Genomic DNA, 26,939 nt, shown 5'->3' with positions numbered 1-26,939 from the left:
AGCCTTCATCATGTTGACGTGAAAGGCCTTTCGCCTACCCCGAGCGTGGTCAAGCGTGACCACGTACGTGACCGGGTTGAGCTGTTGGTGGACGACGTACGGGCCCTCCCAGGCTGCCTGAAGCTTATCCGTTGGTACAGGGACCAGCACCCACACCTTTTGACCCACGTGGTAGGTCCGCTCCCGGGCGTTCTGGTCGTACCAGTGCTTCTGATCAGCCTGAGCCTGCGTCATGTTGTCATGCACCAACTGCGTCAAGGTCTGCATCTTGTCACGGAAGCGCATGACATACTCCACTATGGACACTTCAGAAGGGTTCGGCTCCTCTTCCCAGAATTCTCTTACCAACCCAAGGGGTCCCCGGACTCGCCTGCCGTACAGGAGCTCGAAGGGTGAGAACCCCGTCGAGGCCTGCGGAACCTCTCGGTAAGCGAACAGCAGGTGTGGGAGGTACCGCTCCCAGTCGCGCCCTTGAGTCTCAACCAGCATGCGTAGCATCTGTTTGAGGGTACCATTGAAGCGTTCACACAAGCCATTGGTCTGTGGGTGATACGCACTCGATACCAGGTGCTTCACCTGCATTCTCTTACAGAGAGCCTCCATTAGGCGAGACATAAATTGGGTCCCTTGATCAGTAAGCATTTCCCTGGGAAACCCTACACGTGAAAAGATGGCCAACAGGGCATCCGCCACCTTATCTGCCCTAGTTGACGACAGAGCTACTGCCTCTGGGTACCGGGTAGCATAGTCTACCACAGTAAGGATATATTGCTTTCCAGAGCTGCTGGGGACGGCCAGCGGGCCCACAATGTCCACCGCGATCCTCTGGAAAGGCTCCTCTATCACTGGCAAAGGGATCAGGGGAGCCTTAATAGCAGGCCCTGCCTTCCCCACTCTTTGACAAGTGATACAGGAGCGGCAGTAGTTTGACACATCTGTCCCCATCTTAGGCCAATAGAAGTGTTGAGACAGCCGGGCCTTAGTTTTGCTGATCCCCAAGTGTCCAGCTAGCGGGATCTCATGGGCAATCCGCAACAACTCACCCCGGAATTGCTGCGGGACGACCAGCTGTCTTTCCCTCAACCACTCCTTTTGTGATTCTCCGGGTACTGTCTCCCGGTACAACCTTCCTTGTTCCCAGAACACCTTCTCCTTATCAGTCTCGGAGAAGGGCGTCCCGGCAAGTTGTCTCAAACTCTCTAGGCTCGCATCTGTGTGCAGAGCGGCCTGAAACTCCTGGCTAGGGGAAGCCAGAAGCGACGTCAGGGTCCCTTCCCCACGGGAACCCTCTTGGACCTGTTCTGGGTCCACCTCTGGTTCAGTCACAGTAATGACTGAGGAGGGTCCGGAAGGCTGACAGTTATCTGCGTTCCGGGCACTCTGACTGCGGGTGACAGCAGCTACGTAGGCTGTCTCCCCGGGGATTTCTACAGGCCCATCAGCCGGCGCTGCTATGGGCTCTACCTCCCCATCCACCCCCAACACTCCAGGGGCAGTGCTACTTATGGGCCAGTTACCTTCCTCGGTGGCACTGGTCACTTTCATGGCATCACCTTCCTCACGGTTCCCATGCATCTCCCCATTTCCTGTAGCACCGACACTTGCCCCTGTTAGGGGTTCCTCAGCCGTCTCACTCCGCAGAGCGACGTGGCTGGGCACGCCTGTACCTATGGACACATTAACCTTCACAGAAAAATCATTATCAGGTTCAGCTGGCACAGGTACAACATTTTCACCATCAATCCTAGGGAAAAAATGGTTAATAGATGCATCATTACAAGATAAAGCATGATCATGTAACACATGCGATCTCCCATCATCATCATCAGGGTTAACTTTACCCTCATTAGTAGATTGGGGAGGGGTATCAGTGACGTAGTGGGCAACCAACCTCCCCAAATCAGTCCCCAACAAAACATCAGTGGGCAAATTATCAGACAGCCCCACTTCCTTCACCCCGCTCCCAGCACCCCAATCAATAAAAACCCGGGCCATCGGTAAGGGACAGCTGATGCCCCCAATCCCAGTGACAGTTAGGGTTTTCCCCGGAATGATTTCTTCAGGGGCCGCCAGTTCGGGTCGGATGAGGGTTCGTTCAGCCCCGGTGTCCTTGAGGCCTGTAGCAACATGGCCCCCCACAGTGACGGGCTGTACGTTGTCACACACCCTCCCAACCACACCACCCACTAAAAGAACTGCTGCATTAGGCCCTGGGGCCTTGGCTGGGGGGTTCTTCGGCCTGTCTGGACAGAAGGTACTGATATGCCCAGGCCGCTTGCAGGTGTAACACGCGCGAGGTTCGGTGGTAGGTCTGGTGCTGTTGGCCACAGGGCCAGGACCTCGGGTGTGTTGGCTGGCAGGGGTACTGGCGTTGGTTGCAGGCTTACCCCCTCTCCAGCTGGTGGTGACTGGCTTCTGCACTTCCGATCTACGGTTGGCCTCATAGGCATCGGCAATCTGCGCTGCTTTCGTCACGTCTTTGGGTTCTCTGTCCATCACGAACTGTCGCACCTCAGCTGGGCAAAGATGAAAGAACTGGTCTTTGATCATCAGGTCTCGCAGCTGTGCAAAGGTGGTCACTGACAGTCCTTGGGTCCACTGGTCAAAGTGGGTCCCCAGTCCATGCACCACATCACTGTAACTGTCGTGTGGGCCACGTTGGAGGGTCCGGAACTTTCTACGGTACACCTCGGGTGTAAGCTGGTACTTGGCTATCAGAGCCTTTTTGATGGCCTCATAGTCACCATCTTGTTCTTGAGGGAGGGCAGCAAACGCCTCCAGAGCTTTGCCTCTCAGCCCTGGTGTCAGGTATCGGGCCCATTCTTCTGTAGGCAGCCGGTACTGTCTGCAGGCTTTCTCAAAGGCCCGCAGAAAAGTGTCCAAGTCCCCGTCCTTCTCCATAACAGGGAAGTGATCGGGCCGGGGCTTAGGTATCTGAGCGCTGCTGAGCTCACGTCTCTGGGCGGTGGAGGGCATCCCCCCCTGCCGGAGCATCTCCAGTTCATGTTCTCGCTGGGCTTGGCGCTCGGCTCTCTCAGCCTCCCGCTCGGCTCGCTGGGCCTCTCTCTCAGCTCGGGCCTCTCTCTCGGCTTGCTGGGCCTCCTGCCGGTATTGCTGAATCAGCTGCCGACGTCCCTCATGGTCGTCAATGGGGAATTCTTTCAAGGCCGCCAGCAGGTGGGGGTCCAATTCGCCCGGATTGCTCACAGGGCCAGCATTCAGTGGTTGTACCTCTGCTGCAGCACCATGTTCGCTGGTGCTGGCTTCTGCGGCCTCTGAGCTCTGAGATTGGTCTCGAGCGGCTTCCCATTGCACCAGATCTGCGACCAGTTGGGCTTTGTTTTTGCTTGCAAAGTCAATGTGCTGTGACTTGCATAAGGCGACAAGGGTGTCTCTGGTCTGCTGCTCATAGAAGGTTTCTCCCAGCACAACCATGCTTGCCAAATAAAAGATAGGATAGAAAAACGAAGAGAAAGGGAGGGGATAATTACCAGTACGCAATTGTCTCACAACTAAAAAGCACTGAGTTCGTTCTCCAAACTTATTTGCGCAGAGTCCTCGCAAAAACTTTCTGCAAGTTTTTAGTGAGAGGAATGATTACTCAAACCAAATCACTAATGCTCTAAGATATCCCACCGCCTTGCCACCAATTGTCACGATTCCCCCTGACCGCTGTCACCAATGGGTCAGGATTCACACCGTGACCGTCACCCCTACGTCACGGATTGAGGTGACTTTAGTCCAACAGACGGCTATCACATGTGCAGGGGGGCTTATCTTAGTTATCCCTCCACTCCACGATGTGATGAAAAACCACACACAAGGCTATTGACCTCTTAGTTTACAGCAGGGGCTTATTCTAGGTATCCCACTGCTTTTCTATATACCACGAACTGCAGGGATTTACAAGTGGGGCAAAAAAGTATTTAGTCAGTCAGCAATAGTGCAAGTTCCACCACTTAAAAAGATGAGAGGCGTCTGTAATTTACATCATAGGTAGACCTCAACTATGGGAGACAAACTGAGAAAAAAAAATCCAGAAAATCACATTGTCTGTTTTTTTAACATTTTATTTGCATATTATGGTGGAAAATAAGTATTTGGTCAGAAACAAAATTTCATCTCAATACTTTGTAATATATCCTTTGTTGGCAATAACAGAGGTCAAACGTTTTCTGTAAGTCTTCACAAGGTTGCCACACACTGTTGTTGGTATGTTGGCCCGTTCCTCCATGCAGATCTCCTCTAGAGCAGTGATGTTTTTGGCTTTTCGCTTGGCAACACGGACTTTCAACTCCCTCCAAAGGTTTTCTATAGGGTTGAGATCTGGAGACTGGCTAGGCCACTCCAGGACCTTGAAATGCTTCTTACGAAGCCACTCCTTCGTTGCCCTGGCGGTGTGCTTTGGATCATTGTCATGTTGAAAGACCCAGCCACGTTTCATCTTCAATGCCCTTGCTGATGGAAGGAGGTTTGCACTCAAAATCTCACGATACATGGCCCCATTCATTCTTTCATGTACCCGGATCAGTCGTCCTGGCCCCTTTGCAGAGAAACAGCCCCAAAGCATGATGTTTCCACCACCATGCTTTACACTAGGTATGGTGTTTGATGGATGCAACTCAGTATTCTTTTTCCTCCAAACACGACAAGTTGTGTTTCTACCAAACAGTTCCAGTTTGGTTTCATCAGACCATAGGACATTCTCCCAAAACTCCTCTGGATCATCCAAATGCTCTCTAGCAAACTTCAGACGGGCCCGGACATGTACTGGCTTAAGCAGTGGGACACCTCTGGCACTGCAGGATCTGAGTCCATGGTGGCGTAGTGTGTTACTTATGGTAGGCCTTGTTACATTGGTCCCAGCTCTCTGCAGTTTATTCACTAGGTCCCCCCGCATGGTTCTGGGATTTTTGCTCACCGTTCTTGTGATCATTCTGACCCCACGGGGTGGGATTTTGCGTGGAGCCCCAGATCGAGGGAGATTATCAGTGGTCTTGTATGTCTTCCATTTTCTAATTATTGCTCCCACTGTTGATTTCTTCACTCCAAGCTCGTTGGCTATTGCAGATTCAGTCTTCCCAGCCTGGTGCAGGGCTACAATTTTGTTTCTGGTGTCCTTTGACAGCTCTTTGGTCTTCACCATAGTGGAGTTTGGAGTCAGACTGTTTGAGGGTGTGCACAGGTGTCTTTTTATACTGATAACAAGTTTAAACAGGTGCCATTACTACAGGTAATGAGTGGAGGAAAGAGGAGACTCTTAAAGAAAAAGTTACAGGTCTGTGAGAGCCAGAAATCTTGATTGTTTGTTTGTGACCAAATACTTATTTTCCACCATAATATGCAAATAAATTGTTAAAAAAAACAGACAATGTGATTTTCTGGATTTTTTTTCTCAGTTTGTCTCCCATAGTTGAGGTCTACCTATGATGTAAATTACAGACGCCTCTCATCTTTTTAAGTGGTGGAACTTGCACTATTGCTGACTGACTAAATACTTTTTTGCCCCACTGTATGTATATCGCGCTTACAGTTCCACTTAACACTTGCAGTTCTCTGGCGCCCCCTTACTCTCAGGTCAGATTAGGTACTGCACCCTGGGTAATTAGTCGCCAGAAAGGCTGCCTGCTATGTACTGGCTATTGGGCACGCTGCAGCGACGCGATAACTACTCCCACACAGGCAGGAACAATAATTATTAACCCCGCAGTCGCTTCAGCATCGCTCAACAGTCTGCACACTTTCGCTGCCACCAGCTTCGATTAAACGGGTCCGAAGCTAACCCAACACAACAGTAACAGTAGCGTATTTCACTTCAGAAGACTGGGTAAGTTTAGAGCATGGATGAACGAACTAATATATAATAGTATATTCCATTGAAATTAATTAGGCAGTGCTTTATGAAAAATATTTTATAAAGAAGTTACAAATGAGACAATTGCAAATATGTACAAGGGTAATTATGAAATAAACAGGGATTAAATGAGAAAAAAGTATCACTCACATGTTCAACGCATTGCAGGCAATCAGGCTAGGGCAGTTTCCATATATCCCAGTCCATGGGATGCTGCTGGCTTCAGGAGAGGACAAGAAGTGAGGAAGAAATCTAGCAGAAAGTGACTCCTCAGAGCCTGCCAGACACTTAAAACATTAAGGCTGTGACATCACAGAAAGGCTGGCTTATCCAGACCCTCCTCTCTCTACATTCTGCCTAAACTTTAAACTATTCTCTCTGATTTCTATAACTTCACTACAAAACATGTCAGAGTCAGACCAAACTCATCATTCATCTCAGATTAACGTGGGCATTCTAATGAGATCAAATATGTCCTATCTGGGATACATATTTCCAGAGAAATCCCTACTTCTTTACCAGATGGAGTTAGAAGCTCGTGTTTCGCGGGTTGTGTAGATACACCGAGTGAGAATAAAAATATATATTTTCGTATTTCTAGCTTAAATCGTTTGCCTAATATCTAACAAAAACTAAACAAAGAATCTTTCCTGAATCTTGGAGCCACTTTTCCAGTTTGAACTAGAGAATGTGGGAGGGGTGAGGGACTTTCCTCTGAGCCTGGAATTTACGACCCCAGAGCAATAAAACCTCTCTTCCCCCATACTCTCAGAGAAGGAAAGCCAGGAATTTGCAGCTACTAACTGTTGCTCCAAGAAGGGGGGCTTAGCCCACACAGGCTAGAGAAGTACTTATGATATTTCATACCATATCGTGACAGGTCTTCCCCTAACGCTCCCTGTATAGGGGGTGGTCTACCTGGTCAGCTCACCCTTGGGAGGTTCGTTGTCGTGGATCTGCGGGTTCACTCCAGGTGTTCCAAAAGATCTCACAGTTTGTATGTTCTCCCCGTGTTTGCGTGGGTTTCCTCCGGGTTCTCTGGTTTCCTCCCACACTCCAAAGACATACTGATAGGGAATTTAGATTGTGAGCCCCAACGGGGACAGTGACGATAATGTGTGCAAACTGCGCTGTGGAATTAATGGTGCTATATAAGTGAGTAAAATAAATAAATTAGATCAATAAAAAAGGCAATGAAGCCACGGCCTGCTGCACTGGATCAGCTCGCATGTTCCTCGTGCCTTTCTCATTGGCCATCGCTATCGATCGTCTTGATTTCTCCTGGCTCTCCTTCCACATGTCCTCCATTCCACACAGGTCCCTAAGTCCTGACTCTCCTTCCACATGTCCTCCATTCCCCACAGATCCCCAGGTCCTGACTCTCTTCCCACATGTCCTTCATTCCCCACAGATCCCCAGGTCCTGACTCTCTTCCCACATGTCCTTCATTCCCCACAGATCCCCAGGTCCTGACTCTCCTCCCACATGTCCTTCATTCCCCACAGATCCCCAGGTCCTGACTCTCCTCCCACATGTCCTTCATTCCCCACAGCTCTCCAGGTCCTGACTCTCTTCCCTCATGTCCTCCGTTCCCCACAGCTCCCCAGGTCCTGGCTCTCCTCCCACATGTCCTCCATTCCCCACAGCTCACCAGGTCCTGGCTCTCCTCCCACATGTCCTCTGTTTCCCACAGCTCCTCAGGTCCTGGCTCTCCTTCCACATGTCCTCCATTCCCCACAGCTCCCTGGATCCTGGCTCTCCTCCCACATGTTCTCCATCCCCCACATCTTTCCAGATCCTGGCTCTCCTCCCACATGTCCTCCATTCCCCACAGCTCCCCAGATCCTGGCTCTCCTCCCACATGTCCTCCATTCCCCACAGCTCCCCAGATCCTGACTCTCCTCCCACATGTCCTCCGTTCCCCACAGCTCCCTGGATCCTGGCTCTCCTCCCGCATGTCCTCCATTCCCCACAGCTCCCCGGATCCTGGCTCTCCTTCCACATGTCCTCCATTCCCCACAGCTCCCGAGGTCCTGGCTCTCCTCCCACATGTCCTCCATTCCCCACAGCTCCCTGGATCCTGGCTCTCCTCCCACATGTCCTCCATTCCCCACAGCTCCCCGGATCCTGACTCTCCTCCCACATGTCCTCCATTCCCCACAGCTCTCCGGGTCCTGACTCTCCTCCCACATGTCCTCCATTCCCCACAGCTCCCCAGGTCCTGACTCTCCTCCCACATGTCCTCCATTCCCCACAGCTCCCTGGATCCTGGCTCTCCTCCCACATGTCCTCCATTCCCCACAGCTCTCCAGGTCCTGGCTCTCCTCCCACATGTCCTCCATTCCCCACAGCTCCCCAGGTCCTGACTCTCCTCCCACATGTCATCGGTTCCCTACAGCTCCTCAGGTCCTGACTCTCCTCCCACATGTCCTCCATTCCCCACAGCTCCCCAGGTCCTGACTCTCCTCCCACATGTCCTCCGTTCCCCACAGCTCCCTGGATCCTGGCTCTCCTCCCACATGTCCTCCATTCCCCACAGCTCTCCAGGTCCTGGCTCTCCTCCCACATGTCCTCCATTCCCCACAGCTCTCCGGGTCCTGACTCTCCTCCCACATGTCCTCCATTCCCCACAGCTCCCCAGGTCCTGACTCTCCTCCCACATGTCCTCCGTTCCCCACAGCTCTCCAGGTCCTGGCTCTCCTCCCACATGTCCTCCATTCCCCACAGCTCCCCAGGTCCTGGCTCTCCTCCCACATGTCCTCCATTCCCCACAGCTCCCCGGGTCCTGACTCTCTTCCCACATGTCCTCCATTCCCCACAGCTCTCCAGGTCCTGACTCTCCTCCCACATGTCCTCCATTCCCCACAGCTCCCCAGATCCTGGCTCTCCTCCCACATGTCCTCCATTCCCCACAGCTCCTCAGGTCCTGGCTCTCCTCCCACATGTCCTCCGTTCCCCACAGCTCCCTGGATCCTGGCTCTCCTCCCACATGTCCTCCATTCCCCACAGCTCCCCAGGTCCTGACTCTCCTCCCACATGTCATCGGTTCCCTACAGCTCCTCAGGTCCTGACTCTCCTCCCACATGTCCTCCATTCCCCACAGCTCCCCAGGTCCTGACTCTCCTCCCACATGTCCTCCGTTCCCCACAGCTCCCTGGATCCTGGCTCTCCTCCCACATGTCCTCCATTCCCCACAGCTCTCCAGGTCCTGGCTCTCCTCCCACATGTCCTCCATTCCCCACAGCTCTCCGGGTCCTGACTCTCCTCCCACATGTCCTCCATTCCCCACAGCTCTCCAGGTCCTGGCTCTCCTCCCACATGTCCTCCATTCCCCACAGATCCCCAGGTCCTGACTCTCCTCCCACATGTCCTCCATTCCCCACAGCTCTCCAGGTCCTGACTCTCCTCCCACATGTCCTCCATTCCCCACAGCTCTCCGGGTCCTGACTCTCCTCCCACATGTCCTCCATTCCCCACAGCTCCCCAGGTCCTGACTCTCCTCCCACATGTCCTCCGTTCCCCACAGCTCTCCAGGTCCTGGCTCTCCTCCCACATGTCCTCCATTCCCCACAGCTCCCCAGGTCCTGGCTCTCCTCCCACATGTCCTCCATTCCCCACAGCTCCCCGGGTCCTGACTCTCTTCCCACATGTCCTCCATTCCCCACAGCTCTCCAGGTCCTGACTCTCCTCCCACATGTCCTCCATTCCCCACAGCTCCCCAGATCCTGGCTCTCCTCCCACATGTCCTCCATTCCCCACAGCTCCTCAGGTCCTGGCTCTCCTCCCACATGTCCTCCGTTCCCCACAGCTCCCTGGATCCTGGCTCTCCTCCCACATGTCCTCCATTCCCCACAGCTCCCCAGGTCCTGACTCTCCTCCCACATGTCATCGGTTCCCTACAGCTCCTCAGGTCCTGACTCTCCTCCCACATGTCCTCCATTCCCCACAGCTCCCCAGGTCCTGACTCTCCTCCCACATGTCCTCCGTTCCCCACAGCTCCCTGGATCCTGGCTCTCCTCCCACATGTCCTCCATTCCCCACAGCTCTCCAGGTCCTGGCTCTCCTCCCACATGTCCTCCATTCCCCACAGCTCTCCGGGTCCTGACTCTCCTCCCACATGTCCTCCATTCCCCACAGCTCTCCAGGTCCTGGCTCTCCTCCCACATGTCCTCCATTCCCCACAGATCCCCAGGTCCTGACTCTCCTCCCACATGTCCTCCATTCCCCACAGCTCTCCAGGTCCTGACTCTCCTCCCACATGTCCTCCATTCCCCACAGCTCTCCGGGTCCTGACTCTCCTCCCACATGTCCTCCATTCCCCACAGCTCCCCAGGTCCTGACTCTCCTCCCACATGTCCTCCGTTCCCCACAGCTCTCCAGGTCCTGGCTCTCCTCCCACATGTCCTCCATTCCCCACAGCTCCCCAGGTCCTGGCTCTCCTCCCACATGTCCTCCATTCCCCACAGCTCCCCGGATCCTGGCTCTCCTCCCACATGTCCTCCATTCCCCACATCTCTCCAGATCCTGACTCTCCTCCCACATGTCCTCCATTCCCCACAGCTCTCCGGGTCCTGGCTCTCCTCCCACATGTCCTCCATTCCCCACAGCTCCCCAGGTCCTGGCTCTCCTCCCACATGTCCTCCATTCCCCACAGCTCCCCGGATCCTGGCTCTCCTCCCACATGTCCTCCATTCCCCACATCTCTCCAGATCCTGACTCTCCTCCCACATGTCCTCCATTCCCCACAGCTCTCCAGGTCCTGGCTCTCCTCCCACATGTCCTCCATTCCCCACAGCTCCCCAGGTCCTGGCTCTCCTCCCACATGTCCTCCATTCCCCACAGCTCCCCGGATCCTGGCTCTCCTCCCACATGTCCTCCATTCCCCACATCTCTCCAGATCCTGACTCTCCTCCCACATGTCCTCCATTCCCCACAGCTCTCCGGGTCCTGGCTCTCCTCCCACATGTCCTCCATTCCCCACAGCTCCCCAGGTCCTGGCTCTCCTCCCACATGTCCTCCATTCCCCACAGCTCCCCGGATCCTGGCTCTCCTCCCACATGTCCTCCATTCCCCACAGCTCTCCAGGTCCTGGCTCTCCTCCCACATGTCCTCCATTCCCCACAGCTCTCCAGGTCCTGGCTCTCCTCCCACATGTCCTCCATTCCCCACAGCTCTCCAGGTCCTGGCTCTCCTCCCACATGTCATCGGTTCCCTACAGCTCCTCAGGTCCTGGCTCCATTCCCCACAGCTCCTCTGTTCCCCACAGCTCCTTAGGTCCTGACTCTCCTCCCATGTCTTCCATTTCCCACCGCTCTTCAGGTCCTGGTTTCTTTTTTGAGCCAGGAGCAGAGGCAGTGAATAGGCAGCACTTTATTTTCTGTATCATTGGCTGCCATCTGTGCAGAGTGCAGGAGTTGTGACTGCTGTGCTATTTCCAGAACACAGAGTTTTCTCACTGCCTGTGCAGAGTGCAGCACACATTGAACACAATTGCTGCACTCAGATGATAAATAAGACGGAGTGTTAGGGACTAGGGTTATAATTAGGACTAGGATTGATAATGTGTGCAAACTGTAAAGCGCTGCGGAATATGTTAGCGCTATATAAAAATAAAGATTATTATTATAGGATTAGGAAAATATCAAAAATTTGACCAAAAATGTAAGTATTTTGCAATTTTCAAACTTTACATTTTTTTGTCCTTAAATCAGAGTTTTACCACCCAAAATGCTTGATGAATAACATTTCCCACATGTCTACTTTGCATTTGCATCGTTATTAAAACTTAATTTTTTCTTGTTAGCAAGTTATAAGGTTTAAAAGTTTGTCCGCAATTTTCCATTTTTCCAACAAAATTTTCAAAACCATTTTTTTTAGGGAACACATCACATTTGAAGTGACTTTAATAGGGGTCTATATGACAGAAAATATCCCAAAATGACACCATTGTCAAAACTGCACCCCTTAAGGTGCTGAAAACCACCTTCAATATTTTTTTTATCCTTTTAGTAGTTCCAGTACATTGTAGTGCCCAGTACATTGTAGTGCCCAGTACGTTGTAGTTCCAGTACGTTGTAGTTCCAGTACGTTGTAGTTCCAGTACGTTGTAGTTCCAGTACGTTGTAGTGCCCAGTACGTTGTAGTTACCAGTACGTTGTAGTGCCCAGTAAGTTGTAGTGCCTTGTACTTTGTAGTTCCCAGTACGTTGTAGTTCCAGTACGTTGTAGTTCCAGTACGTTGTAGTGCCCAGTACGTTGTAGTTACCAGTACGTTGTAGTGCCCAGTAAGTTGTAGTGCCTTGTACTTTGTAGTTCCCAGTACGTTGTAGTTCCAGTACGTTGTAGTTCCAGTACGTTGTAGTTCCAGTACGTTGTAGTTCCAGTACGTTGTAGTGCCCAGTACGTTGTAGTTACCAGTACGTTGTAGTGCCCAGTAAGTTGTAGTGCCTTGTACTTTGTAGTTCCCAGTACGTTGTAGTTCCAGTACGTTGTAGTTCCAGTACGTTGTAGTGCCCAGTACGTTGTAGTTACCAGTACGTTGTAGTGCCCAGTAAGTTGTAGTGCCTTGTACTTTGTAGTTCCCAGTACGTTGTAGTTCCAGTACGTTGTAGTGCCCAGTACGTTGTAGTGCCCAGTACGTTGTAGTGCCCAGTACGTTGTAGTTACCAGTACGTTGTAGTGCCAAGTAAGTTGTAGTGCCCAGTACGTTGTAGTGCCCAGTACGTTGTAGTGCCAAGTAAGTTGTAGTGCCCAGTACGTTGTAGTTCCCAGTACTTTGTAGTTTCAGTCAGTTGTAGTGCCCAGTATGCAGAGGCGTAGGTAGAGCTTTTGCCGCCCGGGGCTGTTCCCGAGTTTGGCGCCCCCCCCCCACTTCCCCCGGCTCAATACACACAAAGGTTACCAAAAATAGTCAGGACAACACGCACAGAAACAAAACTCGACCAAAAAACGACCAAGTAGCCTTATTCTGCTGGTTGGAATGATTACGGTAATGACAATTTTTTTTTATGTTTTATGGTTTTAATTTTTATTTTATTTAAAAATATCAACATTTTCTGATTTGATGGAGCGCAACAAGGCTTTTGTTGTTTGGTAGAACTAGTTCAAATTTTTTTTTTTATGGAGTTGTTTTGTTTTTTGAAAGATCGGGTCGTGTAGAATACTAATATCACAGACGGCTGTAAAATTGCCAATCTCCTACTCATATCAGTGCCAATATGGAGGAATTAGGCCCCTGGCTGCTATGGCAACACCATCAGCACTGCATAATCGCAGGGGCCTAGCACCTAACACCTTTATATGACACGGTCATGTTTTACTGCGATATTTCTGGGGTAAAACTGCGGCCATAGGAACTAGATGTGATCTCTGGTGCCGCCATGTATGGAGTGGGATCGGCCTCACAAATGATCTACAAGTCCTAGGAGGAGGCGATGTGACGTCCATATTCCCTAAACATGTTGCCTCTCTCTTAGAATTGTATTCGTCGTTAGTGACGGGTTGATATCGACGCTTGTCAACAAAATGGCCGCTGATTCATCTTAAAATGGCCGCTGATGAATATTCATGAGAGGCTTCGCCTTTCTTACAGACGATAGCACCTGGTCATGTGACCTCACCTTCTTGGAATCTGATTAGTCAGATCTCCCACGGCAGCTGTAACCCGGAGACGCGGGCCGAAGCTTCCTGCTCGCACGCTTCAAAGTGAAAGTTACTGAAAAATGTGACAAAGAGGAACTAAAATCGAGTAATTCTTCACGTAATGATCGTCCGCAGGGGAAAGTGTCTGAAACTGAAACTGATTACATCCCGAAAAGTGCTGACAAAAACCCTTTAACTGACCCTTTAACCACCATATTTTCTTTTTACTTTTCAACAATTTTTTTTTAAACATATATATATATTTTACATTTTTATCCAATATGGTGGGAGTTTACCACAGAAACATTAACTTCATAAACTGCCTTTCTCCAGGGATTTATTCCTGTTTTGTAGAACTTAAACTGGGCCTAATGGTGTCACCCCCACATGCCAAACCTGTGACTTTTCTTAATGACAATGAATGATATGGTTGCCCATAATCATCATTGTGTCATAACATCACAGGTGCACTCCATCGGTATAACCGCTTAGGTACAGCGGACCATGTAGGTTGCAGCATCTGACAGGTTGAATGACTGGTGATGGGGGGCCGCCTTTTGCGCTTATGCCACCTGTGTGCTGTGCATATGCTATGCACAATACGCTAAATGTATAGGCGCCAGGGGGGTAAATCCCCAATTGTAATGCAAATTTTCACTCAGTGCTTACCTGACCGCGCTCCTGCTCTCTCCACGCAGCTGAAGCGTGCACTCGCCGGCGACTGACAATGACGTCAGACGCCGGCGACCTGCACGCTGGGACTGACGTCAGCTGCCAGCCTCAGATTGGCTGGCGGCTGTTAACTATTGACGTGCGGGCGCGGGCCCGCACGTCAATAGCATTAAACAGCTGCAGCGCCAGCCGCGGCCCGGTGACCCACCCCCTGCATTGTGCCGCCTGGGGCGGCCCGCCCTCTCCCCCGCACTCCCCTTCCTACGCCACTGCCAGTATGATGTAGTTCCAAGTACGTTGTAGTGCCCAGCACGTTGTAGTGCCTAGTACATTGTGCCCTGCTTGTGCCTCTGGAGACACATGCCCCATTAACTAGGCGAGCTCCCTTTGCTACAGTAACGCAAAACATGTGGACACTAACTGCGGCGTAGGCCCAATGTGAGGCTCATGAGGGCAATTTGGGACCGCAGATTTGGCTGGACTTCTTTATGGTGGGAGCCACGTCACTTTTCCAGAGCCTTTGCCCTGCCAGTAACATGGAAGCCCCCTATATTTCTGTTAACAGATGACGAACCTGAGTGAGGATTTGTTTTTTTGTGGTTTAAGTAGAAGCTTTTATTGGTGGCATTTTGGGATTACATTTATCCAGCGCTCTGCGCTGAGCACTCAAATCTGGGTTTACATCTAAATCTCTGAGTGACGTGATTCAGATAAAATCTCCGAGTGATCCACTCATATAATGAGGCAGCAGAGTTACTCTGAACTCCATCTGGCCTCTGTTCAGTATTGTCCTTCTTTTCAGAAGTGCACAAAACTGTGGTCGACGGCACTTTTATGCAATCCTAAAAAGACGGACACAGCGGGATCATAGGTCAGACGGCGTCCACAGTGCCTCCATCTGCCTCATTATAGGGAATCTTCCGCCAGAGGTTCCGTCTGAATCAAGTATTTCAGAGATTTACATGGAAACTCTGTTGTAAGCGCTCAGTGCAGAGCGCAGGATAAATATGAGCCAAGCCTTACAGCGATCTTTGGGAGGCAGAATGAAAAAATCAACAGCAGGTAAAGAATTGGTTATATTTATTTTTTATGCTTTTCCTTTTGCGGTGTAAGTTATTAGGCGACTTAATTCTTTGGGTTGGTGTGATTACAGCAAGGACAACATCTGCGAGGAGTTTGTATGTTCTCCCCGAGTTTGCAATCATGCAAGGGCTTGTCCTATTTTCAGGCACATGACATTTTTTTGATCGCTTTCTATTATGACTTTTGTGAGGCAGAATAAACAAAAACTTGCAATTCAGGAATTATTTTTTGAAAGTTTTTTTTTATACCACTCCTTGTGTGGTAAAATTGGTAAGGCAGATTTATTCTTCGGGTCAGTACGATGACAGCGATACCTCATTTATGTCATTTTTTATGTTTTATCGCTTTTACACAATAAAAAATCTATTTTATAGAAAAAATGTTGACTTTGCATCGCTTCCTTCTGAGAGCTATAACTTTTTTTATTTTTCTGTATGGCAGCTTTATTTTTGTGGGACAAGATGTCGGTTTTATCGGTAGCATTTTTATTTACATGGATCCTTTTGATCGTATTTTATTCCACTTTTTTTCCAGCAGTGTGATGAAAAAACATATTTTTTGTGCCACTTTTTTTTACGGTGTTCACTGTAGGTGTAAACTAGTGTGACAGTCTTATAGATTGGATTGTTCTGGAAGCAGCAATAACAAATATGTGCACTCTTTTTGTTCATTTTTGTTCTTACATAAGCATGTGTATTTATTGGTGTAATATTTTTTGTTCTTTATTTTGTGTATTTTTTGTTTGTTTTTTTTAAATACTTTTTTCAATTCTCTTCTTAACCTTTTTTTTTTACTTTTTTGGTTAGTTTTCCTACGGAACATTAACTTTTCTTAGTTTGATAAGCAGTCTCATACATTGCAATGCATGAGATTTGTGATATTACACAGACAAATTGCCTGTTACACCCTGCCTACGGCTGGGTCTAACAGGCCTCTTTTCTTGGCACACAATGACAGCCATCGGCTCCCTGTGATTAAGATGAGAAATGGAGCCCACTCCCTCTCTCAACCTTACAAATGCCACGATCGTTATCGATCACGGTGTCTGGAGGGTCAATCAGCCAGGGTCAGCGCTGGCACCATCCCTGGCTGTTACCGCAGGAGCTCGGCTGTCAGCTGTGCCGAGCTCCTGCTGTGATTGTGCAGGGATGTGATGATATTTCCAGCGACCATGTGCTGTGATCGGTCAGACAGACTCACTGACCAATCACAGTGATCTGATCAAAGAGCGGGGACTGATTAAATGGGTCCCTCCATCTCTGCCCGTGCAGATTTTGTTGCAGTCATTTCTGCAACGGAAAAATCTATTTATCTGACTAGGATGTTGCAGAACTCTCTTTATGCATAAGCTTGTTGTCTGCTCTGCAGGTCAACAAGCCACAGGTTCCCCCCACAATGGTCAGTCAACATATCAAACATCGATTGTTCAATTACCCTGCGTCCCTGTCTCGCAAAGATAGCAGACAATACGCTGTAGGAACTGACATAAGAGGCAAAATAGCAGCCATTCAAAAATATCAAGAGTCAACTTTTAGGACTCGTATGACAACAGTCTATGGTTCTTGACCAACTGACCGGCTTCTTTACTATAGGTCAGTACTTTGTCCATCTCCAGTCCTCCGAGATCACTGCACAACATAAGTAATGGCGCACATCTTGCATTCACAACATTCTGCTGATTTTTTTGGCTCGGGGTATGTTTCATTTACGGTATATACTGAGTTTGGATGTGCTTCACCACAAAGCCTTTTCTTTTTTTAGTTGTCTCTAGTTACATAAAATTTGAAAGATAACAATTATTTAACAATACAAAACAAGAGACAAATAAAATACAACGTAATAATAGCTCATCGTCTATGCACAAGTCATTCTGGGGAAACACAATTGATCGATCCTTTAATTGTGATCACCATTGGAGACTTTATTTAATTGGACGAATATGAGGCTAAAAATAATTTTTGCAATTGGGTGTTATTTAAAAAAAATAAAATAATAATTTGGTTTTTAAACGCTCTTTGTTTCCTGCACATTCAACTTTGGCCCAGAAAAAAAAAATAAGAGACACATACTATCCCTTCAAATCGTCATATGAAGGGTTAAGAGCACTTGTGGGATATAGTTTGAGACCTTATGGGATGCAGATTGCATTCTTCCAGCTCATTCCTGGTCTCATGATTGATTGAACAATTTTTTTTTACTTTTTGTTTGCAACTTTTTTTTTGCTTTCAATGAAGTGAATCTGTAAATATGTTTCTCTACAGGAACATCCGCGTCAGTGTCGAGGAAAGCGATGACTTTATCGATCTGTGGAAGGACAAAAGACCTCAAGGGAGGAACGATGGAGGAGCCGGAATTCCTGAACCCTCCCATGAGGAAGTCAGGAACCAATCGAGAGGAGCCCGCTACCAGGATGAAGCTTTATCAGAGACCTGGAGAAATGTAACCCAGAGTTTTGGAGAGATGTTCCGGACATTCCGTGACATTTTCTCTCGTGTTTACAGTTGTTGCGTTGAGGAGCCGAATATCTTTCAGAGGCTGCTGATGCTGGTGTACCACTGCTGCTCCTTCACGAAGTGGTCGTGTAAACTCATCGCGGTCGCACCAGGACACATTCTCAGATTAGGTCAGTATTTCAAGAGTTCTGCCCTTGTCAAATAATCACACTGATGCTCATCTCCGCTGCCGGCGCTGTTCCAGCGGTATCAACACCGGCTCTCCCGGGGATCGCATGACATAATGCAGCTTTACTCTCACCGTCTGCGGACAAATCACACGCATCCGGCAGAAGTAAGAAAACAGCGCGCTCTTCCTCCGGATGTTAGTGATTTGTCCCAAGGCGGGGAGAGTAACCCCATCGGTGATCGGCTGACCAGGCCGACACCTCTTGAACAGCGCCAGCACCGGAGGTGAATGTAGGTGTCAATATTTTACGAGGGGGAAACCTAACGACTTTGTAGGGGTTGTCTGAGCAGTGGAGAACTCCTTTAAAACAATTCCAATTGTTTTGTTTTTTTTCTATATTTTAGTTAAAAAAAGCCGATTGGTTTCTTCCCTGTCCCATTTTACAAAGAGAAACGTGCGCCAAAATCTCCGGACATTCCAGGGGTAAGTTCTTACTGATACAAAGTTGTTACAATCAGGGACATGATCGGAGGGGTCTCACCGCAAACAAATAGGAGCGATTTGCTGACTTAAGGTACCGTCACACTAGACGATATTGCTAGCGATCCGTGACGTTGCAGCGTCCTGGCTAGCGATATCGTCCAGAGTGACAGGCAGCAGCGATCAGGCCCCTGCTGTGATGTCGCTGGTCGGGGAAGAAAGTCCAGAACTTTGTTTCGTCGCTGGACTCCCTGCAGACATCGCTGAATCGGCGTGTGTGACGCCGCTTCAGCGATGTCTTCGCTGGTAACCAGGGTAAACATCGAGTTACTAAGCGCAGGGCCGCGCTTAGTAACCCGATGTTTACCCTGGTTACCATCGTTAAAGTAAAAAAAACAAACGCTTCATACTTACCTTCCGCTGTCTGTCCCCGGCGCTCTTCTTCTCTGGTCTGGCTGTGAGCACAGCGGCCGGAAAGCAGAGCAGTGACATCACCGCTCTGCTTTCCGGCTGACCGGCGCTCACAGCCAGACCAGAGAAGAAGAGGGCCGGGGACAGACAGCGGTAGGTAAGTATGAAGCGTTTGTTTTTTTTACTTTAACGATGGTAACCAGGGTAAACATCGGGTTACTAAGCGCGGCCCTGCGCTTAGTAACTCGATGTTTACCCTGGTTACCATCCTAAAAGTAAAAAAACAAACGCTTCATACTTACCTTCCGCTGTCTGTCCCCGGCGCTGTGCTTTCCTGCACTCACTGTGAGCACAGCGGCCGGAAAGCAGAGCGGTGACGTCACCGCTCTGCTTTCCGGCTGACCGGCGCTCACAGCCAGTGCAGAGAAGCACAGCGCCGGGGACAGACAGCGGTAGGTAAGTATGAAGCGTTTGTTTTTTTACTTTTAGGATGGTAACCAGGGTAAACATCGGGTTACTAAGTGCGGCCCTGCGCTTAGTAACCCGATGTTTACCCTGGTTACCCGGGGACCTCGGGATCGTTGGTCGCTGGAGAGCTGTCTGTGTGACAGCTCTCCAGCGACCAAACAGCGACGCTGCAGCGATCCGGATCGTTGTCGGTATCGCTGCAGCGTCGCTAAGTGTGATGGTACCTTTAGCATTTTGGCAGATTGGCTCTTCCCACACACCGCTCTGCTGCACATACACACAGCTCTGCTGCACATACACACAGCTCTGCTGCACATACACAGCTCTCCTGCACAAACACACCGCTCTGCTGCAGATACACACCGCTCTGCTGCAGATACACACCGCTCTGCTGCAGATACACACCGCTCTGCTGCAGATACACACAGCTCTGCTGCAGATACACACAGCTCTGCTGCACATACACACAGCTCTGCTGCACACACACACAGCTCTGCTGCAGATACACACAACTCTGCTGCACATACACATAGCTCTGCTGCACATACACACAGCTCTGCTGCACACACACACAGCTCTGCTGCACACACACACAGCTCTGCTGCAGATACACACAGCTCTGCTGCAGATACACACACAGCTCTGCTGCACATACACACAGCTCTGCTGCACACACACACACAGCTCTGCTGCAGATACACACAGCTCTGCTGCACATACACACACAGCTCTGCTGCACATACACACACAGCTCTGCTGCACATACACACACAGCTCTGCTGCACATAAACACACAGCTCTGCTGCACATACACACACAGCTCTGCTGCACATATACACAGCTCTGCTGCACATACACACAGCTCTGCTGCACATACACACACAGCTCTGCTGCAGATACACACAGCTCTGCTGCACATACACACAGCTCTGCTGCACACACACACAGCTCTGCTGCAGATACACAGCTCTGCTGCACATACACACACAGCTCTGCTGCACATACACACACAGCTCTGCTGCACATACACACACAGCTTTGCTGCATATACACACACAGCTCTGCTGCACACACACACAGCTCTGCTGCAGATACACACAGCTCTGCTGCGCACACACACACCCACACACACACAGCTCTGCTGCACATACACACAGCTCTGCTGCACATATACAGAGCTCTGCTGCACATACACAGAGCTCTGCTGCACATACACACAGCTCTGCTGCACATACACACAGCTCTGCTGCACATACACACAGCTGTGACTGCATTCTACATCAATGTCAGGATGGGAGCGAGATTTGTGCAGCTGCGCAGTGTCCTCACTAATCCATATGACTTTTTTACCTGTATGACTGTTGTGACTTCAGTTCAGCCCCAGATTGCAGCATCTTACACTGATATCGATTGCAGTTCCCTGACAATAAACTACAGCTCCCAGGGCGGCACGGTGGCTCAGTGGTTAGCACTGTTGCTTTGCAGCGCTGGAGTCCTGGGTTCAAATCCCACCAAGGACAACATCTGCAAAGAGTTTGTATGTTCTCTCCGTGTTTGCGTGGGTTTCCTCCGGGTTCTCTGGTTTCCTCCCACATTCCAAAGACATACTGATAGGGATTCTAGATTGTGAGCCCCATTGGGGGCAGCGATGATAAAGTGTGCAAAACTGTAAAGCGCTGCGGAATATGTTAGCGCTATATAAAGATTATTATTATTATGCTATAGAGAGTCATGGAGACCTACAGCAAAACAACTACAAAATAGTTATTTGTCTCGATTTGTCACTTTCAGCACTGATCCAGATGAGACAAGGATACTGATTGATGGGGATCAACCTCCGGAAATTATATGAAAAGCTGAATATGTAAGTAATGAGGGTGGATTTAAAGGGGTAGTGGGGAACTAAGCAACAGCACGTGTGAAAAAGACTTGGGTATACTAATAGATCATAGGCTGCACAGGAGTCAACAGTGTGATGCAGCAGCAAGCACAGTTCTAGAATGTATTAACAGAAGCAGAGAATCTAGATCACGTGAAGTAATTCTCTCCCTCTAATCATCCTTGGTCAGGCCTCATCTGGATACTGGGTCCAGTTTTGGGCTCCACATTAAAAAAGACATTGAAAAACTGAGATGGACTGGGCTTCATAGGAGGACGAAGATGGCATGCGACTGCCATGATAATCAATTGCAAGGTCCTATTTGAACCTATGCAAATGCACGCTAGTAAACCAGCCATTTAAATAAGTCGTCAGCATTCAAATGGTTAAACAGTAGTGATTGGAGCTCTGATCACTGCTCTCACAGTGTATGCAGTTACATTTGTATCACATTGACATGTGCTGACACCTAGTGGTCAATACACAACATTGCAGACTAGTTTAGGAAATTCCGTTTTACATGTAACAACCTGATCATCTCTATTGGGCCTTATTCACATGTATCTGTACGCCAAAATCAGAAATGGAAACTACATAGCGAAAAATTAGTATTGAAAGATTCGCACCTTCTCTGTTTCGGAGCCATTCATGATTTTGGCCTCATATTCAGTTTCCGGCAGCAAATAAATTTGGTTTATTATGAAAATTTCTAAACTTTCTGCTGTTTGCGATAAACCAATGAGACAGGAACAATGTAGATATCTGGACCCAATGAAAATAACAAGTGGTTTCTCCAAGTTCATCGCAAAAGGACACTTTTGAGTGTTTCCCGCAGTTTCAGAATTATTCACACCCAAAAGTGAATCTCTCAGCACAAATGTGTCTCCAGCACCCGATGTGATAGTCCAGGGCTTCATTAGCTACATCAGGTGCTTGAGATAAAACGCATCAAAGACTTGGACTAGCTGGGGGGATTGTGCGTGGTTGGAAAATGTCAGAAGAGAGGTCCAAAAATGTAAGATATTGCTTTGTGGAAACAAAAAGATACAATGTCATTGAATGTTCCGCTGAGGTCACTGACTGCCGATCGAGGAAGCTGGTACCGTCTGCCACCAGATTCTTGAGGAGATGGGTGGTCCGAAACCCTCCAGAGATGGCAGCCGGTGCTGAAGACTCAGTTTGTGCAGTAAGATGCATGCAACATGTTGAAGGTCTTCATGCCTGAACTCCAGGACGTCAGCTCTACAGACATAAAAGTACAAGGAAAGTCGACTTCAATTTGCTTTATCCATATAAGTAAGGCACAGACGTTTGGTGATTATGTTCTGTGGATCAAGAAAACAAAATTGAAACTATTCAGGCTTATTCATCAGCTAAATGCAGGAAGGATGAAGCACACATTCAAATGGGCCACCTACCTACAGTGAAGCACAGTGCAGGCTCGGTGATGTCTACAGTGAAGCATTGCTGGGGCTTGGTGATGTCTACAATGAAACATGGGGGGGCTCAGTGTTGCCTACAGTGATGCATGGTGGAGGCTCGGTGATGCCTACAGTGAAGCATGGTGGAGGCTCGGTGATGCCTAAAGTGAAGCATGGTGGAGGCTCAGTGATGCCTACAGTGAAGCACGGTAGTGGCTCGGTAATTTCTACAGTGAAGCTCGGTAATGGCTCGGTAAAGTCTACAATGAAGCACGGTGAAGGCTCGGTAATGCCTACAGTAAAGCGTGGTGGAGGCTCTGTGATGTATACAATGAAGCATGGTGGAGGTTCTGTGGTACAGTGGGGCAAAAAAGTATTTAGTCAGTCAGCAATAGTGCAAGTTCCACCACTTAAAAAGATGAGAGGCGTCTGTAATTTACATCATAGGTAGACCTCAACTATGGGAGACAAACTGAGAAAAAAAATCCAGAAAATCACATTGTCTGTTTTTTTAACATTTTATTTGCATATTATGGTGGAAAATAAGTATTTGGTCACAAACAAACAATCAAGATTTCTGGCTCTCACAGACCTGTAACTTCTTCTTTAAGAGTCTCCTCTTTCCTCCACTCATCACCTGTAGTAATGGCACCTGTTTAAACTTGTTATCAGTATAAAAAGACACCTGTGCACACCCTCAAACAGTCTGACTCCAAACTCCACTATGGTGAAGACCAAAGAGCTGTCAAAGGACACCAGAAACAAAATTGTAGCCCTGCACCAGGCTGGGAAGACTGAATCTGCAATAGCCAACGAGCTTGGAGTGAAAAAATCAACAGTGGGAGCAATAATTAGAAAATGGAAGACATACAAGACCACTGATAATCTCCCTCGATCTGGGGCTCCACGCAAAATCCCACCCCGTGGGGTCAGAATGATCACAAGAACGGTGAGCAAAAATCCCAGAACCATGCGGGGGCACCTAGTGAATGAACTGCAGAGAGCTGGGACCAATGTAAGAAGGCCTACCATAAGTAACACACTACGCCACCATGGACTCAGATCCTGCAGTGCCAGACGTGTCCCACTGCTTAAGCCAGTACATGTCCGGGCCCGTCTGAAGTTTGCTAGAGAGCATTTGGATGATCCAGAGGAGTTTTGGGAGAATGTCCTATGGTCTGATGAAACCAAACTGGAACTGTTTGGTAGAAACACAACTTGTCGTGTTTGGAGGAAAAAGAATACTGAGTTGCATCCATCAAACACCATACCTAGTGTAAAGCATGGTGGTGGAAACATCATGCTTTGGGGCTGTTTCTCTGCAAAGGGGCCAGGACGACTGATCCGGGTACATGAAAGAATGAATGGGGCCATGTATCGTGAGATTTTGAGTGCAAACCTCCTTCCATCAGCAAGGGCATTGAAGATGAAACGTGGCTGGGTCTTTCAACATGACAATGATCCAAAGCACACCGCCAGGGCAACGAAGGAGTGGCTTCGTAAGAAGCATTTCAAGGTCCTGGAGTGGCCTAGCCAGTCTCCAGATCTCAACCCTATAGAAAACCTTTGGAGGGAGTTGAAAGTCCGTGTTGCCAAGCGAAAAGCCAAAAACATCACTGCTCTAGAGGAGATCTGCATGGAGGAACGGGCCAACATACCAACAACAGTGTGTGGCAACCTTGTGAAGACTTACAGAAAACGTTTGACCTCTGTTATTGCCAACAAAGGATATATTACAAAGTATTGAGATGAAATTTTGTTTCTGACCAAATACTTATTTTCCACCATAATATGCAAATTAAATGTTAAAAAAACAGACAATGTGATTTTCTGGATTTTTTTTTCTCAGTTTGTCTCCCATAGTTGAGGTCTACCTATGATGTAAATTACAGACGCCTCTCATCTTTTTAAGTGGTGGAACTTGCACTATTGCTGACTGACTAAATACTTTTTTGCCCCACTGTATATACAGTGAAGCATGGTGGAGGCCCTGTGATGTATACAGTGAAGCATGGTGGATGCCCTGTGATGTATACAGTGAAGCATGGTGGAGGCTCTGTGATGTATACAGTGAAGCATGGTGGAGGCTTGGTGATGCCTACAATGAAACATGGTGGAGGCTTGGTGATTCCTACAGTGAAGCATGGTGGAAGCTCGGTGATGTCTACAGTGAAGCACTGTGGGGACTTGGTGATGTCTACAGTGAAGCACGGTGGGGACTTGGTGATGTCTACAGTGAAGCATGGTGGGGGCTCAATGATGTCTACAGTGAAGCATGGAGGGGCCCAGTGATGCCTACAGTGAAGCATGCTGGAGGCTTGGTTATATCTACAGTGAAGCATGGTGGTGCTTGGTGATGTCTACATTGAAGAATCTTGAAGGCTCGGTAATGTCAACAATAAAGCATGGTGGTGTCTCACTGATAACTCTCAGGAAGCTTTCCTCCTCTGCCTCAGGAAACCTATAACATTTGAAAATGGATTCAATTAAGTATCAAAAGATCCTAGGAGATCTTGTCTGGCTTTGTGAGTAGCTGAAGCTTGGTCATTGGACCTTTCATCAGAACAATGATCACAGCATCTCACAGTCCATCAAGTGTTGGTGTCAAAAGAAGTCCTAGAAGGTTTTGGAGCGGACATCACAGACATCTGTTTGGACCCCGAAGAAAATCTTTGTTAGGATGTGAGGAAGGCAGATGAAGCACCAAACCCCAGAATGTTAGTGACCTGGAGGCCATCACCCATGAGGACTGGGCTTGGGTTCTTCAGGAACTGCCATAAGCCGGTGTCTGGCGATACATCACGACTGCAGCAGGTTATAACAGCCAGAGGGTCCTACTGTGATCTAAAGGTTCTGGTCATGTAGGAGGAAAAATCCTGAGACTGCGCTGAATTGGGCTCGTTATATTAGTTGTGTTTGTGGCCAACAGCAGAACGTTGGGAGAATGTATTAATAAAACAAATTTACAATTGAAGGGGATAATTGTATAAGAAACTAAAGCAGGCGACCATGTTATACAATAATAATAATAAATTGTCTTCATTTTTTTTAGCATGAAGTGGAATTGTCTTGGATAAGACTCCGGAGAAGATTGAACAGCACTTTATAACTTCCTCATGCCTTAGACTGGGTTCTGATCCCCGTCTTGAAAACTGAGCCAATTGCAACAGCAAATTTTGGAAATTTCAGGCTCCGCTTGCACCACCATCTGCCTATCAACATTGTGGACATGACCTGCCTTTACATGGCGTGAATTTTGCCAAGCAAGCCATCTGTCCAAGTAACAAGTCATCCATGCGGTCCGTGGCTATAACATGGTCTCTGTGTGTGGTCCGTGGCTATAACATGGTCTCTGTGTGTGGTCCGTGGCTATAACATGGTCTCTGTGTGTGGTCCGTGGCTATAACATGGTCTTTGCGTGTGGTCCTTGGTGCACATGGAACCAACCCTTATTCCTTTCTGTATAAAATAACTTTATTATTCGCGTTTTTGCGATTTTATGGCGTCTCCCTTGTACGTCTTTTATTATTTTAGAGTTTTATAAAATTAAACTATTTTTTTCCAAATTATAAATTTGGTTACGTTTTTTCTTTTGTGGTATTTTAGTGTATTCTCATGTAGGACATTTAGGGCATGTTTATAGATGTCAGTGCCGTCTTTCGGAACCTGCTTCTATCTCAAGAATGGGGCTTTTGTGACCTCACGTATCAAGCACTCTCCATTCACTCCCGAAAAGCTCTATGCAAATGTTCTCATTTATTTTCCAAACTCCCATAGACATAAATGGATCAAAATATGCCTCAAGAGGGAATTATGACCCAACGGGACACTTTATTAAACACCAGATCCACAGTAGAAAGCCATCACCTCTGCAACCACAAAGCCAGGACTGGAGGTGACGCGTGAAGGTTCTGCCGGCAGCGCCATCAGCATCGATCCCGGTGCGGAATGTTAAATATCTTGGATCGGAATCTTCTCCAATCCTTAGAATTTTTTTTTTTTTAAGTATCGATTGGATAGGAAAGAACTTGCTGATCGCTGGGTTTCTGACAAATGGGACCCCAGCAATTTTGAAAATTGAGGTCCTTCAGCCCCGTCTTGAATGGAGCAGAAGTGCCCAGACTTGGTTCCTCCTCCACTTTCAACAGGAATCCGAGTAGAGGTCACTGGATAGGTGATAACACGTAGATTGTTGGGGGTCTAATCTCTGGGACCCACACTGATGGACAGAATGAGGCAATTTATCCCCAACAGGGGATATATTTTTTATTAATTTCGAGGTAGCTTTCGAGGCTACTCTGATATCTTCATCTGGTATGCGCCTGATGAAGAGCTGTTAGTATTCTCGAAAGATTGCTATTTGTTGCCATCTTTTCCGTTAGCGACTAAAAAGTATTAACAACTCTCAA

The 26,939-nt window shown here is 48.5% G+C and overlaps 1 protein-coding gene across 2 annotated transcripts in view; it reads left to right on the top strand.

Moving 5' to 3' along the window:
- LOC138651232 (uncharacterized) overlaps nucleotides 1-26,103 on the top strand; it is an 86,576-nt gene extending 60,473 nt beyond the window's left edge. For both annotated transcript variants that reach the window (XM_069741270.1, XM_069741271.1), the window contains 4 exons: nucleotides 17,511-17,872; nucleotides 18,276-18,354; nucleotides 21,022-21,094; nucleotides 25,583-26,103. In XM_069741270.1, coding sequence (XP_069597371.1) covers nucleotides 17,511-17,872; nucleotides 18,276-18,354; nucleotides 21,022-21,082 — 502 coding nt within the window. In that variant the 3' untranslated portion in view covers nucleotides 21,083-21,094; nucleotides 25,583-26,103. The remainder of the gene's footprint in view (nucleotides 1-17,510; nucleotides 17,873-18,275; nucleotides 18,355-21,021; nucleotides 21,095-25,582) is intronic.
- Nucleotides 26,104-26,939: the final 836 nt, after the last annotated feature.

Source organism: Ranitomeya imitator, chromosome 10 (assembly GCF_032444005.1).
Source record: "Ranitomeya imitator isolate aRanImi1 chromosome 10, aRanImi1.pri, whole genome shotgun sequence".
NCBI classification, from domain to species: domain Eukaryota; kingdom Metazoa; phylum Chordata; class Amphibia; order Anura; family Dendrobatidae; genus Ranitomeya; species Ranitomeya imitator.
The sequence above is the reverse complement of the archived record's forward strand: the minus strand, read 5'-3'. Positions and strand labels throughout refer to the sequence as shown.